General features: G+C 39.4%; 1 protein-coding gene across 1 annotated transcript in view; it reads left to right on the top strand.

Annotated features, from left to right (window-relative positions):
- Nucleotides 1-15,588, top strand: part of ALK (anaplastic lymphoma receptor tyrosine kinase) — a 307,709-nt gene that overhangs the window by 71,281 nt on the left and 220,840 nt on the right. The window contains exon 2 of the mRNA XM_017812959.1: nucleotides 11,546-11,665. Within this exon, the coding sequence (XP_017668448.1) occupies nucleotides 11,623-11,665 (43 nt within the window). The 5' untranslated portion in view covers nucleotides 11,546-11,622. The remainder of the gene's footprint in view (nucleotides 1-11,545; nucleotides 11,666-15,588) is intronic.

The following is a 15,588-nucleotide window of genomic DNA, read 5'->3' as shown; positions in this document are numbered from 1 at the left end:
ATTCCAAGATGTGGAATGAAAAGAAAGAGAAATCATGAAGTTTCCTGCAAAGCAGAAATTCATATTGCTGCTTGGATCCAGCACCTATTGTGTAGCACGGGCATTTGAAAGACCAACTGGTGCATAACTGGAGTACCACACAAAGCAAACAAACAAAAAACCCCAAGGGCTGAAATATGTTCCCAGTAAATATTTGAATAATTTCAAAGTATTCATCAACTGCATTCTGCCCATGAACAATTTGCAACCACCCAACAAGTGCCAAATTTCAGGAGCAAACTGTTCATTGCAAATAGTTTGCCTCTTCACTGTGACAGAGAAGTATGTTATTAGGAAGCCAACTGTTCTTCTTAAACAAGCTTTTTACCGTTGCCATAGTAAAAACTCTATGTGTGAGGAGCAGGACAGTTTAAGGGAAATTACATTTTGAAACCCTGCTTAGACATTTGTTCATAAAAAGATTTACTGCTTTTTATTCAAGGATTCCCAAGCCCAGTGAGCATCATTACTTCCATTTAAGTACCAGAATAAAAAGGCAAAAGGAGAAACTACACAAGTTATCTTAGATTCCATTGCAGATAAGAAGAGGTGGGAATGGAATTAGATCTCAAGATCCAGTTCACAAAACAGTGTCTATGGTCTTCATTTATAATGGTTGTTAGTATGAATGTTAGTTCATTACAGAATGTGCTGTATAACTCAAAAAAATTCAACTTAGCAGTTTCCATAGCAGATGTACAATAGAGTATATACTCTTCCTTTTCTAGATGTGGAAAATAAGGCATAGATTAGAAATTGTTTTACAGCATTTTTGGCTGGGAGTGGAAAAGTAGCGTAAGGCTAGCAGTGCTGTCTCAGCCTTTTCAGGCCTCCTCTCTCTCAATTTTTCTCTCTTATCATCATCTCTAAATTCACCTTTATAGCAGCTGCCGAAAGTACTTTGATTTCAAGATGTGCACACAGAGAAAAAATTCCACACTCAGAGACGAACGGTAAAACTAAAAAAAAAAAACCCCAAAACTCAACAAACCCTATCACTGAAGCAGCTTATGAAGGCAGCTGGTGATGATTCCTCCTTGATTATTGCTTAAGGACCACTATTTGCAAGTACCTTATCCCAGGAGAATTTCTTGGGGAAAAGCCATGGGAGCAAGTCTTCTTAAAGAGGTGTCATCTGTCATGACAAGTTGCCTGTCCTGATGAGGCTTGTGCTGAGATCGCATTATGATGACTGATGAGGCCATCCATAGCAGTTAACTCAGCCATTTGTAATCATTTCTTTTACAGGCCTTTTGGTAATCACTTTGGGAAATTCTTATTTGAACAGTGCAGATTTTGGGAGGAAGAAAAGCAAAGATATTTCTCTGTTGCAGGAAGGCATTTAGGTAGACATAAACTTGGGGAAAACCAAAATTTGTTGTAAGGTATCTTACCGTCCTTCTGGATATTTCTGCAAGGCTATTTTCTTTTATTTTTGTATAGATTACAATCTCATCCTCACACTGGCTTTTTTCCAAATGCTCTGAATTTCACTTTCACAAGATAGAGTAAAGCAGTTTGGCAGAGGCAGGACTGGACTACTAGAAGTGGAGACCTCTGCGAAGAAGGAAACAGTAAAGGTTGTTTTCCTTTCTAAACTTTGCTACCATTTTGCAACGTGTCATTTGAGCAGGCTGTTTAATCCCGTGGTTCATCAGTGACCATACACATAAGAGGTGTATAATTCTTATGTCCATTTTTTTCCATTGAAAATTTGGATGATTGTCTTTGTATCAGAAGCCAATTACAAGTCCGAATAGGACTTAACAGGAGCACAGTTTGCATTGCCAGAGAGAATCTGGGCCATCCTGCCTCCCAAACACGGTCTTACCTTGAGCTGTAGTACCACCCTTTGTATCACATAACTGAACTGCTCTGGTGCCATCCAGCAGAGGACAGAGGTGGCTGGTGGTATGGGCTGCTTTCCAACATCGCTCACCTCTCTTACATGAATGCTGTGGACTAGCTAACAGTTAAGATCTTTGGAAAGCAGCTATACAGAGCAAAATTGTGCCAAGGACCCCAAAACATCCCAAAGAGCTTGGGATGTCTCCAGAGATACTGCTTATTTTAATTTTGCACCTGAAAAACAGAATGACAAGCAACTTCCCTTTTACAGTCTACTCGTGTTTAACTCAGAGGTGTCTATCTGAGTCAAGACAGGGGTTCCTCATGCCTTGCTCAGGTCCTTTACGGCCTTCATTTTGGCAGCACTTGCAGAACTTCCTTGAGAAGTACTTTCACATCTAAATACCCCACAGTTGTAGTCAGAGATGCTGTCCTTTACCTTAAGTGAAATTAAATGTTGCAGTGAAAATAGACAATATAAGCACATTGGCATCTTTCCCAGTAAAGGGAATATGAAGTAGTTTTTATTGTTCCTGCCAAGACAGCTGTGCTTTAGATTGAAATAGTCATTGCACCCTTTTGCTATTTTTAGAAATAATGCAGCTTGCCTACCACTAACAAATGTCTTGTATTTTCTCTGGTACCAAAACACCTTGCACTTTTTGTTGCTATTCTGCAACACAGTATCTTAACAGAAATGCTTAATGCAGCAAATAAATGGGTTTAGCCATAAAAATGGTGGGAAATTCGTAACTGTCACTTCTTCACAGTTTGTGTCTGTTGTGCATATGTAGGGCTTCATCTGATTCCTCTGAGCATTCATTTTATGTTTTGATATGGTGGGCATATTTAAAAAGTTTCTTCTTCTAAAATGCCATCTTTGTATTACAAGATTTCAGAATTATTCTGTCAATTAAAGGTGCACAAAGCCTGTGCAGCTGCAGTGACCTTTCTGAAAGTGTTCCCTCTGTCTGCGTGGTACAGTTGAGGCACAATTTCTATGGGAGACATCACTTCAGAATTTCTGCCTCTTTTGTGCAGGAAATATCCAGTTTTTACCTGAAGTTACTGTATTTTATTTCCTTTGCTTGGGGACTATTTTCAATGTGAATGGGTAGGGATGTCTGATTCAAAAAAAAAAAAAAAAGCCCTTGGATTTGTATTTCTATATATGGAGCCAATTGTTGAGCCTTCTGCCAACATGATCTTTCACCTGCATTTATGCAGTAAGCAATAGAATTTGCCTTCTTTCACAGATGCAATAATAGTAATAATGATAATAACAAGGAAAAAAATAAGTCTGACTTATGCCACTGCTGTTGCTTTCTCCCAAATAACCAGTATTTACTGGCTACCATTTGCAGCTGGCAGTGATGAATGGTTCCAGGGAGCAAAACAAGACCAGCTTGTACCTAAGGTGGGCTTATGCCAGGTGGTGGATGAGAGTGTTCTGGACATGGTCTTTGAGGAGGAAGGGTGGTGCACGTGTCCAAAAAAGATTTTTTCACAAAGAAAGAGATATATGTAGTAGTATTATTGGATACAGGGAATGAGGGTTCCTGGGTAAACCTGCATAAATCAGCTGAAGCAAAGTAAAGACGCTTCTCAGATTAACTCAGGCTGAACTGGGACCTTTAAGTTGTCACGTGTCTGTATTAGGAACCATAGGAAAAAAGTTTGTTCTTCCCTCTGATATGCAATAGGTGTGTGAAAATGGACTGTTTCCTCTTCACCTCCCATTCAAGTTCAATTCTGCAGTGCAGTGGAAGAAAGGGTTTTAAATGCTCAGGTCATGTGTGACTGTAGATGATTTGAGTGAGAAGAGAGGCATTTAGTTACTGGATATGAAAGAAAAAAATGTTTCCTAAATTTTATTACAAGTGTCTCCAGAGACTGAGGTACTGACATGGCATGAAAGTGTGGGAGGTGATCAGGCTGCCTGCTCTGAGGGTGAAAAGACTCCTGCAGACCACAAAGGTTCAGATCTTCACTGAAACCTCCAAATATTAATTCTCCCATCATTTAAATGTTCAAGAATTGAACATAAAAATATGTTTTTATCCACCGACAAGAAATACAGAGACAAAAATAAGTGAGCATTGAATGCCACACCTTAAAGCACAAGACAGATCAAAAGGCAGATGTTGAGAAAAATACAAGCTTGTATTAAAATTTGCAGGGACTGCAAGCCACTGAGTATCTAAGTATCTGCAGCTGTGTTAAAGTGAGAACTGCTTAGTAGTGTGAGTTTGTGTACGCATTGTGGTTTAGTCTGCAGTCAATATTGCACGAAAGAGAATTTTAAGTGCATAAAGAGCAGGAGGTTGTTTCTGAGTTTGTTTCTTTTCATTTGTTTAATCCCACTACTTAAAATTGTGTAGGAAGTGTGCAGATCTTATGAGAGAGTCCAACCGGGTGTACGTGTACCTATGCGGAATTCCAAGGTAAAAGCACTATGTGTTTTGAAGTCAGTAAGTTTAATGGATTATTGAAACACTGTCAAAACAAGTATTTATCTTCCTTGAAAGTCTGGCCACTATGGTTCTAGAGGTTATGTTACTGGGTAGAGACTGGAGGAAAGTACATGCAGAAGAGTAATCCAAGACATGCAAATAGATGGACGTTGGGAATATGTGGCACCAGGACCCCAGTTCTAAAGATGAGAATCATGCTGGTATAGCATATATACTGGTGTAGTGATCACACTGCTATAGTATGTTGTGTGTTTATATACACATATATAGAGAGAAAGTATATATACTTGTGTAGCAATCATACTGGTAAGCAGCTGCTCTGAAGTCCTTTGGACTAATGGACCCTTCTGAGGTCAGTGCAGCAGGCACTGGAAGGGCTCTTAATGACCGTGAATGAACAGATACCAAACATTAGTACTGTCTCTTGGTTGTTTTGTTGGAAGTTTTTCTGAGCTACGGTAGACGAATACCACAGACAGCAGTGGAAGGGTCACTTTATTTTCACATGTACAGAAAAAATTCAGAACATCTGCAACCTTAAGTATTTTAGTGTGCCTTAGTGCAACCTGAAGTATTTTAGTGTGCCTTAGTAGAAAGGTTACCAATTCCACAGACTTCTATCTGGCACTTTCTTGCTGTCTGCAGTGTCTGAAGGTCTGTCTGTGCTGCAGGAAGCAGCTAAACGTAATGGCTCCTGGTTTTCACTACATATCTGGTCAGTAATTCAGATGCATTTATCAGTCCAAAGACAAGGACAAGTACTGTCGTGTGTTGAAACACCTCAGCCCCACAAAATCACCACCCCAACGCTCCTTTTCCAGTTCTGACTCCAAAATTTCTAAAAGCTGATACAAAGCATAAGCATCCAAAATGTGTTTGTGCATGGAGCTTTGCCACTGAAGGGCTTTTCCCCTCTGTTTAACAAAGCTGCAGGGTCGGCAAGCAGGAGAAGCACATCCCTTGACACCGTACTGGCTGGCAGCCTTCACCTTTGAGGAGATGAACCAGAGTTGAGAGCAGTTCAATTACTAACACCCAGTCCTTTGTTTTCTGTGTGTTGCCCACGGAGGTGCTTAATTGTGCTGTAAAAGATTATTGCAGCCAAAATCAGTCTGTTGCTGGATTTTTTTAAAGGTTTCTTGTGTGCACAGAGATGAGTAACAAACGTTCAGCCATTCCTGGTCTGGTCTGTAACTGAGGCCCTGAGCTCTTTATGAGTGATTCATTGCCACTTTGTGGTGTCTTACTGGGCAAGTCTTCAGCAACTGCACAGCACCTGAGGTGGGGTAGTATACTCTAGATGGCAGTATATTTAATATTAATTTCTATATTAGTTATTATAAGCGTGGTCATTTAAATTGGTTTTTTTTAATGCTCTTTGTACGGAAAATGTGGATTATTATTTATTTTCCTGTAATGAGCAGCAACATATTATACTTTGTTAATATTTCCCTATTGCAGTGCCTTGATCAAATTGCAGTTTGGGTGTTCTGTGCACCTCTTCCTCCAGAGCCAAGGTCCACTGATCAGACCATATCTCCCAGACTTAGCACAGTCTCCTTGCATCAATTAATGTTCACGGGTTGTGGTAGGTAGGGGAACTGCCTAGTCAGTAGAAGGCAAGATACAATAGCAGTTTGTACTCCTAGTCAGGGCTGTGTAGCACCTATTTGCTGATTGAACTAATCCGTTTTGAGGCATCTGGGTTTTTTCAATCCAAAGTTAATATTCCCTGTGAAAAGGAGATGGGAAAAAATACATGGCTAACAGAAAGAGGTTGAAAGAAAATTTTAAATAAGCCTTACAAAGGGGGAAAAAAAAAGTAATAGTTAGGGCCAGAATGATAACTCAGTTGATGAGTTAAATACAATTTTATTAGTGACACATGCTTCATGTACAGGAAGTGTATGCTATTCCCAAATTTACTCATCAAGCATCTGCCAGTCAGCGTTGTTAATCACTTCTATGCCTCATGTAGTATGTCTGACTGAATTCACTGTCCACAGGTCTGCTACAGCCCACTGAATGCAAATTTCTTCTCTGCAGCAATCCAACACAGTTTCTGTGACACACACATACTATCATTTATTTGCACTCATCAGGCTTTCAATATGACATAAAATCATTGTAACATAATGCATTATTAAATATATTTTTTAACTGAAAAAGATAAACTTGACAGACTGTCAGTGAACATTTTTGTACTGTAGAAAAGGTCTGTGAAAAGAAACCCTGGAGTACATCCACCCATTAGTGTAAGTAAAGCTCACCAACTATTCAGAGCAAGAAACTGCATGGAACGAGCTTGCCCTTTGCCTTGTTCTCCAGCTACACCATAAACAGAATTTGAATTTTGCTTCTGAATGTCATATAGACAATGAGCATATGTATGAGCATAGTTGGGTCTATGGATTATTCACAAAGCTTTTACTTGGGCTATTTGTTGTTTATGATGCTGCTTGTTCACCTTGATATAATGTGTATTTTGCACTTTCATGGATGACTGAATATGTTTGAAGATGGGAAGAGGGGAAAAATGAAAGCTTCTTAGAGGTGGTGCGAGTACTGCTAGTGTGATTGTGAGGATCAGTTGTGAATCTGAGAGGGAATTCTCAGGCAATCTTTTTCCCTTAGTTTGCATACCTTTGCCTTCCCAAAAAAGTGAAACTAAGAACTTCTGTGGAGCTAGGAGATCATCAATCCTTTATCAAGGACCTCTGGACTTCTCACTTTCAGCCAGACAGAAGCAAGCCCAGAAACCTTCCTGGTCATAGCCAGACAGGGCTTCTTAAATGCCAGGGTCTTGAGACCTCTCTCGCAAGGTAGAGTTGTTCAGCTTCAGGGTCCTGCAGTGTTGCATCTGCCTCTTCCTTAGGATGTCCTTGGCCTGTCTCTGGTTCTTAGGAGAAATCTACAGAGGTTTCCTTACCTGGGGCAGTCAGCTCTCTGTAAGATTTTTTGTTTCAATGAAATAAAGTTGCCTTGGTTCTGAGTAGTTTAGTCCTTCCTTTTCTTAATAGAGGAAAGATAACTGTGTAATATTCTTTCTGTGGAAAATTGCTACCTTTTACTTAGAACTGGAATAACCTTTTCTGAAATGTCAGGCTTTCCCAGAGACTGGAAAATCCAGATCTTTATGGCGTAATATCCTTCTGTGGGAAATTGCACCTTTTACTTAGAACTGGAATAACCTTTTCTGAAATGTCAGGCTTTTCCAGAGATTGGAAAATCCAGATCTTAATGGCGGCTGTTTCTAAGCACATTATTGTAATAATTGCTAATAACTACTCCATTGATTGCTGTTATAAATCAGAGCCACAAATACTACTAAAGCTGACTTATGATTTCCACACAAACAAACATGAAAGATTTTGAGGTATTTTTTTAGATGCAGATGTAGCTGAAAGTAGGTATTGATCTCAGTTATTATCATTCACATCTATTGCAACTCTGAAATCTAGAGGACAGGTACATGCTGGTTTGTCACCTCAGATTTGCCACTAAAAAAATGGTGAATAATACAGCTCAACAAAGTGAGAAAGCTGAATAAAGAAGCAATATCAAAAGGTAGTAATAAGCAATATTCGGTTACATGTAGGTGTGGTTTTTGGTTAAAGAAAGCTTGAGTGTTTTGGTAAAAATTCATTTACATTTCTACACTGCATGGAACTTTAGAAAACTATATATGTTAATTGCTGGGGATGTTTCTTCCTTCTTCCAGAAAAGACAAAAAAGGGAGTAAATCCTGTTTGTTTAAAAATTACCCAAGGAGAAAGCTTTTTTTGTTGTTCCACTTTTATGTGAACACGTTGTTCTATTAAAGAGGTATTTTTCATTAAAATAATACATAAATATTTTATTTAATGAATTTGTAGCCCTGAGGCTTCACTTCAGTACATGAGCCATTTTCTATTTTCTTTTACTGGAACTCTTGGTGAGCTGAATGAATTTCACATCCCCTGAGGAGATTCCTTTGCACAAGTTTAAAAAACAGAAATGTCATATGTTCTCTTCAGGTGCATGTTTCTTGCTGTGATGGAGCACCTTGGGTCAGGATTTGGCCCTGCATATGTCTTTAGGCAGGAATATAAAAGAAACCTCTGTTGTACCTTGCCATACTTCTGTCTACCAAAAATGGAGTTGTCAGCTTTCAGTTGCTAATCCATTAATTTCTTTTAAAGGTTAGGGTTACTTTTGACAAGTGACAGAGTACTGTGGTACGAACAACTGGAATGGGAGGTTAACATATCTAAAAAGAAAGAGACAAATTTTCTCAGTGCCTTCTGGCTTAAATTGTTTTGAAGAGGGGAAAACCCCTTTATTTTGTAAAATGACTAGAGTGTGGTCTACATTTGCGTTATCCTTGTTGCACAAGAAGCATTTATTTAGCTGAAAAAAAATCTTCTGTTATTACCTTTCTGGACGTAAAATGCCCTGGAGGGGGAAGAAGAAAGGTCTCTCCTTTTCCTAACCCATAGCTCACTCTGAAATCAAATCATTCCTCACTGTGAAGAGTAGCCTCTTGGCTATACAAAAACCTTTTACCCAGCATCTTTCTCTGAAGATAACTTAATTGGGAAAGATTCATAACTCCTGATACAATCTTCTTGTCTTCGAGTTCAGACCAATAGCCCAAGCAAATCATCTGAGTTGAAGTTCCAAAATTAATCCTAAAGAATATGAAAAAAAAAGTTATTAGGTTAAAGTGAATTGAACTGAATCCATACTGTTCTTTAAAAATAGAGAAAAACTTTCAATTTTTTATGTTATCTCTTGCTGCTGATAGAGGGGAGGTTCATGTGCCTGGACTGCCTTGTCTTCTCTGCTCAGATGTCCAGCTTTATTTTTCGTCTCAATTTACTGCACACGTTGGCACCAGAGGGAACATTTCCACTTAGCTGGGGCTGAAGGTGGGCACAATTTCTGAAGAATGTGCTATGGAGAGGCATTTTTGGAAACGTGAGAGGTGCCAGGGAATTTGGAGTAGTGTAGCTGATCTCTGTGGTACTGATTCCCAGGTAAGGCTGGTCAGGGCAGTTTCAGAGATTTAATTTTGGGTTCTGTGACTGAAGCACTAGGAAGAGAAATGCCCCTCGGTGTCGTTCTCTCAGATTACTTTGCCATGAGAATAGAGGTGGGAAGCAGGTCAGTGTTTCAGGTTTGTGTGAAGTTTTCTCAGGATTGCGACCCCAAGTCTTGACTCTCTGTTAGTGCTAAATGAATGACATCTGCATGCATTTGGGTCTGTTTGGGGTAAAGAGGCCTTGGAGTTCTTGTTTTTTGGGAGATCCATAATCTGTGTTAAGGATATTAAATCATTCCCCATTTTGGAAGAGTCATTGGGTACAGGTGTTGTATAACAGAGATATTGATACTGGTCAGACATCTCACATCAGGCAAAACACTTTGAAAATCAGCTTATTTCAGGAGCTCATTTTTTATTAATATTCTTATTTTATTGATTATTTTATATTAGCATAAAAGTGAAGCACATTTGTAGGGAAAAAAACCTGCTTTTATCAGCTATTATAAGTGTTCTAGTGAAATCTGGCATTATTTGCCACAACCAGCTTTATCAGGGGCTGCTGAAAGACGTGTCAACCATGTTTTGATGTTAGGAAGGAAAAGCCAGTATACAGATTATTCTGTAGTTACCTGTCAGTGACAGCTGAAGGCAGGACAGTAGGTTTGCTACCTACACTCATAACTCACTGTCCTGATTGTCTGTGTCCCTGTATTCCAGACAACAATAATGGGTGTTTAGTTACTGCACCATAACCTAGCATAGAGACCAGGTTTAATTGAGCCATTAGGGATATTAATTTTTTTCCACTCAAGAATGTTTTACAGTACAGTGTGGAGTTCATTTTTATCTAGAAGATTACTGCTCTAAGCAATGAGCAAGAGTTACAGCTCTTACGTAAGAATGGTTATTTTTCTCTTGGTTTTGCTATAGTTATTCAGTTACAAGAGTGTGCTAAAAATGAGATTGCATTGAGAACAAGATAGGGCACAGCTAACACTTGGTATTTAAGCTTCTGACAAGTCCCTCTGAAATTTTCAAGTTTTACTTCAGTGGAAGTAGAAAGCAGGGCTAAGCAGAGCTTTTACAATCAAAGCAGGGTTTCCCCGAAGTCTTCAGCCATTTACCTTGCTTACTATTATCCTCTTGAATGTGTCTTTTATTATCAGTTACTATTTATTCATCTAACAGAACAGTTCATCAGCACTCTGAATCAATTATTACGTTAGTGAATGCCTATTTTTACAGAAAGTTTTTCCAAACTTTTTCTTGAGAGTTATCACCAATTTTTTTTTTTTGCTATTATTACAGCAAAATTTAGCATTGCACTTAAAGAATTCAAGGAAGTAACTGAAGAGTTCTTACTTGGCAAAAATATTTGTTAATAGATCAAAAATGTACTTTTTATTTTCTCTCTGAACGCCAAATTCCTTATGGCTTGTGAGAAATCAGAAATCTAGAGGTTTATTTTTTCCATCCATCAAAGCTCCCAAATGCAAGTTTTGGCTTCCTGTATTTTTACAAAGTTAAATCCTACTTTTCCCCTGAGAACCTCAAGAAATGAGATCAGCATGCTCAAGATCCTGATATCTTCAGAAAACCCAACTTGGACATTCATGGACAAAATTTGTATTCTCAAAGCTTGCAGAATTCTACTTTGCTCGTTGGTCTCATATGTTATTTCACATACTGTTTCTGATCAGCTCTAATATTATCACGGTCCTGCAGAGTTAGTGCAGGTTTGTACAGAACCTCACCTGTTCTGGGCCACTGTAGTGTTTGAATCACCAAAAGCATCTTTGAGATGCATTGGTTTGTTGAACAGAAGATGGGTACATGTGTGCAAGATCTCCTCATGCCAGCAAAACTTATGAAAAAACCAGACAAACTGGGGGACTGAAAGGTCAAAGAGAATTTCAAATAAGTGGGAGATGAAATTTGACAGTTTTTCTAGGTGATGATGATTTTGCAATGTAAGGCAATTAGTCTCCTGTCTCCCTGTGCATTCCTGTATCAGGAAGGAAGAACCAAGTAGTTGAATATCAGTGCTTGCTGCATATGGTCTGTAAAGTTGTTTAAGATCTTTGCACTTGATGTGTTGCATGCAAACAGGTACATCATACATAATGGGGTTTTCTCTCTTGTGTTTTTTTAATGAAAGGTCTGAGCACCTCGGATCACCCGTCAAGGAGCTCTTCTCTTCCTCCTGGTTACTCTGCTTGGAACTTGACCTGGGTCATGAGAGACACATCCCCTTTCTTCTCCCATAGAGGACGACACAGTGAGTAGCATGAATATGTTATCCTCGAGAGGCTGTAACTGACTGCCTAAGGTTATTGATATAATACTGGAGTAAAACAACACAAGTCAAAAGATCTGTGGTAAAATATCCGTACTGTCAGCGTCTGGAGGCACTAATAAGCCTTACTGTCCCTTACCAGCTGCCCCTGGAGCCTTCTCCCACCATGCCCATGGGCCCAGGAGTCCCATTTCAGCCCAGCCCAGCCTGAGGTGACCTTGGCCATCTCTATGGAGGTGCCTGGTGACCTGGGCTGCCCCAGCCTGCCCTGCTCACTCAAAAACAAGATCCCAGACTGTAACATTCGAGTGGTATGTTGGAATCCAGTGATATCATAAAGAGAGGAGCTGTGTACTGAACTTTTTTCTTTCCATCTCCTTTTGTAACACCCACCCATTCCAAACTCTGGGAATCTGTTTTCCTCCGTTCTCTGGTATGACCTGTTTACGGGCCATCCATAGCCATTCCACTGTGAAGTACAGTGGTCCTAGTTAGGACTGGACTGCATAAGGCAATATCTAACGTGCAATCCAGAAAGTGACTGAAGTAGAATATATCTACTATATATCTACTACCAGTCTCCATGAGGGGAGATAAGGTGCTGAGAGGCTAATAAGATTTACTCACCCCAAGCCTGTAATTATCTGCTTGAGGGAAAAGTTTGACCTACCTATATGAAGGAGTCCCATATTTCTTCAAATTTATGTTGCAGCCTTTTATGTGTGCAATATATATTCCTTCCACTGGCATACAATATCTGCTCCTAGCTGTTGTATCTGCCTGAATGATGAGGACACACCAATTTCATTTTGGAAGCTACAGTAGTACAATCTTTTTTCCCTTACTTGGTTTTCTCAGAAGTTGCAAGAATGATTTTTAATTTACCCTTTATTACTTCTTCCTAAACTCTTTCAGTTTCTCAGTAATACTTTTCTAAGGGAAGGCTTTGTTCTTAAAACTTAAATGCATTGATTCCATCTGACAGCATCACATGGAGATAAATGTGCTGCATCTAAGCAGAAATGATTTATGATGATTTTAGCTGGTTGCACAAGACCAAATTCTGCCATATTCCAACCACCTGTTTTGCAAGGAAAGGCAAAAATTTGATGAGGTGTTACACAAAATACAATATTCGGTCAGGACAAGTCTAAACTGTTTTCTCCCTCAGTAGGTGTAATTCAGGACATGCACCTTGAAACTACTGGAGAATCTTGAAGATAAGCAGGGGTAATTTGAGGTTTTTTAGCCTTGCAATTTAATGTTTACAAAAGTTGGCAGAACCTCCTTTAAATTAAAGGGGTAGCAGTAGCCCTCAAAGTCACTCATTTCAGGCTGGAACACTCCCGCCACTTCAGATTTGCAACACGCAGAGGACTGATGTGGATATGTGGAGTAGAGCCTGTAAACATAGCTCAAGACTGAGAGGGCACTTCTTAAAACCTCTGTTCCTCTGCATACCACCTTCAGCTTATACCCACCTGTATGTCTATTAGTAAACTTCCCAGGGATCTGGATTTCTGTCCAGAATTATATGCCTGACAGGGGTGGACAGTGCCTTTCAGTAGCTGATTATTGGCCCTGGATGTACGAGGCTCTGTGAAGGTCATCAGACTCAGCAGAGCAAGGAAGAAGACAAAGTTAGACCATCCAAGCTCTAAGTGAGTACTCTTGTCCCAGGACACACAGTGGTTAATCCAAAATCACACGATAAATCATGAGCAGAAATAAAACCCAGCAGTCCTTTACTACTAGAGTGATTTCTTCTTCTGTCAAAAGCTTTCCTCACTTCTCCCAGCATGACTGATTACAGAGTGCTCAGTAAAACTTCTATCAAAACTTTGTTTGCCTAATCATCTGATGGGACCCATCTGATTAGCTGGCTGACATTGCTAGAGTGGGGCAATATTACTTGTCTTAATTACCTTTTCCCTGTGTTCTGCTATTGGAGAAATCTCTGACTGAAAGAGTGAGTAAATTGACATGTAATATCCCTCTTCCTCTGCCAAAATAAGTTCTCTTTTCTTTTGCTCAGAATTAAAAATTCTAACAGACTGCCTCTGGTAGTTCTGGCAGGGACAGTGCCTGATGATATCTTTGAAACCATATGCAGCAATCCCAAAAGATAATCAGTGGCACAACAGGATACTTGAGTGATGAATTCACAAGACTTTTTTTCTATTTTGTCTAGAGATTTCTAGATTTGTCTCCATCTAAGCAGTCATCTCAAAGATGCAAAAACCATCCGCCTTTCAGAAAATAAAAGCTAAAAAAAATGGATGTGAAGTCAAAATTATTTGGGAATTCAACCTGAGGGACAGGAAGAGACTTTAAATCTTCACATTTTTATGTATTTTTTTGTTCTCATGAGGTACACTCAGACTGTTTCCTGTGGCTAGAACAAACTTTTAATGCATTCTGCATATGTGGACTTATGGTAATGTATTAATCTCCCATTTTCAGATCTGATGGATCTCTGTCTTGAGGCTTACATGATTAACTGCACTCAGCCACATATTACATTTCTTGTCCTGGTTGGTTGAACGTTAATTTTCTCTTCTGTACAGGTATTGTATAAGAAATCAATTGTCCGCCACATAAAATCTATTAAGCTTCTGTAACAGGGTTTCCAGACGACAGGTGCCCCTTTAGGCCTGTAAACCTTCATGCAGTTAACACACCTCTCTCTGCCCCATCCTCTACATCCCCCTGAGCCAACCCAACAACAGTGAACATGGAACACGATCCCGGCAGGGTACAGTGGCAACTGTGGAAAGTGCTACTGATTGGAGAAAAAATCAAATTTAATTCAACCCACTTAAACTCTGTTTTGAAAGAAGAACACATTTCATGAGAATAACAGGCATAAGTGTTGCCATGTTGGATCATTTAGGAAACAGGAGACGCCTTTTGCATTTTAACTCTTCTTATATCACTGTGCTGTTTGTGTGTCTCTTTGCCAGATTGTCTGTCCAGTAGCAGCCAAACTCTTTGACTATTCGGAACCAGCTTTGTGCAAAAGTACCTCTCTCAGGCTTCTGCAATATAGATTACAGATTTTTTTTTTCCCTCCCTCTGAAGTTTAGGAAATAGTGATGTTTTGTATTCCAAAGTTAACTGGGACTAAAAGTCAGGGTAATTTGGCTACCAAATGACTAGTGTGCTTAAAAATGTCTAGAAAATGTGAGTTTAGCAGGGGAGGAGCACATACCTACAAGAATGCATAATCGTTCACAGCTTTGATTTAATAGGTACTAAAAGCCCAATCCAAAGGATGGCCTCTATTAACAACTTATTAATAATTTCACTCAGCTCTCTGTCTTCAGAAAACTAATTTGACAGGGTTGTTGGGGGTTTTCTTTACACTTTCTAATGGAATATCATCTGTAATGAGTTCCTAATTTCCTGAATTTGGTTTGCTAACTAAAAAATAAAAATTCATTGGACTTACTTTACTTTGGAATAATTTGGGGTCATTCTCGCTGCGTATTTCGTGCTCAGTGGCACAGCAGCTGCTCAGCAAGGTGTCAGGTTATTAAATTTTTTTCTCTCGTGGGTCATGTGCAACTTGCTGAATTCAAATACTCGTGCATGTATTCGAGATACCATTTCATTCATGTGGGGTGGATACCAGGTAGATACTGCTGACACAAAACTCCATGAGTCTGAGCATCAAACGAAAGGGAGGATGGAGAGAAAGAGGGCACCATCCAGATGAATTCATGTTATGGTTAGGTTCCCATGACTACTTGTTTGATAATTCTGCAGCAAATCAGACTAATACTGACATCTTCAGAATAATAAAGCTATCATGATTCTTGGCTCAGCATGGCATAGTGAGATGCATGGATATGAACTGATTGTTACAGCAAGTTCTGTTCAGAAAGTGAGATAAAGTCAGGAGA

The sequence above is a fragment of the Lepidothrix coronata genome, unplaced genomic scaffold (genome assembly GCF_001604755.1).
Source record: "Lepidothrix coronata isolate B3197 unplaced genomic scaffold, Lepidothrix_coronata-1.0 Scaffold38, whole genome shotgun sequence".
NCBI lineage: Eukaryota > Metazoa > Chordata > Aves > Passeriformes > Pipridae > Lepidothrix > Lepidothrix coronata.
Note: the sequence above shows the minus strand (reverse complement) of the source record. Positions and strands in the feature narration are given on the sequence as shown.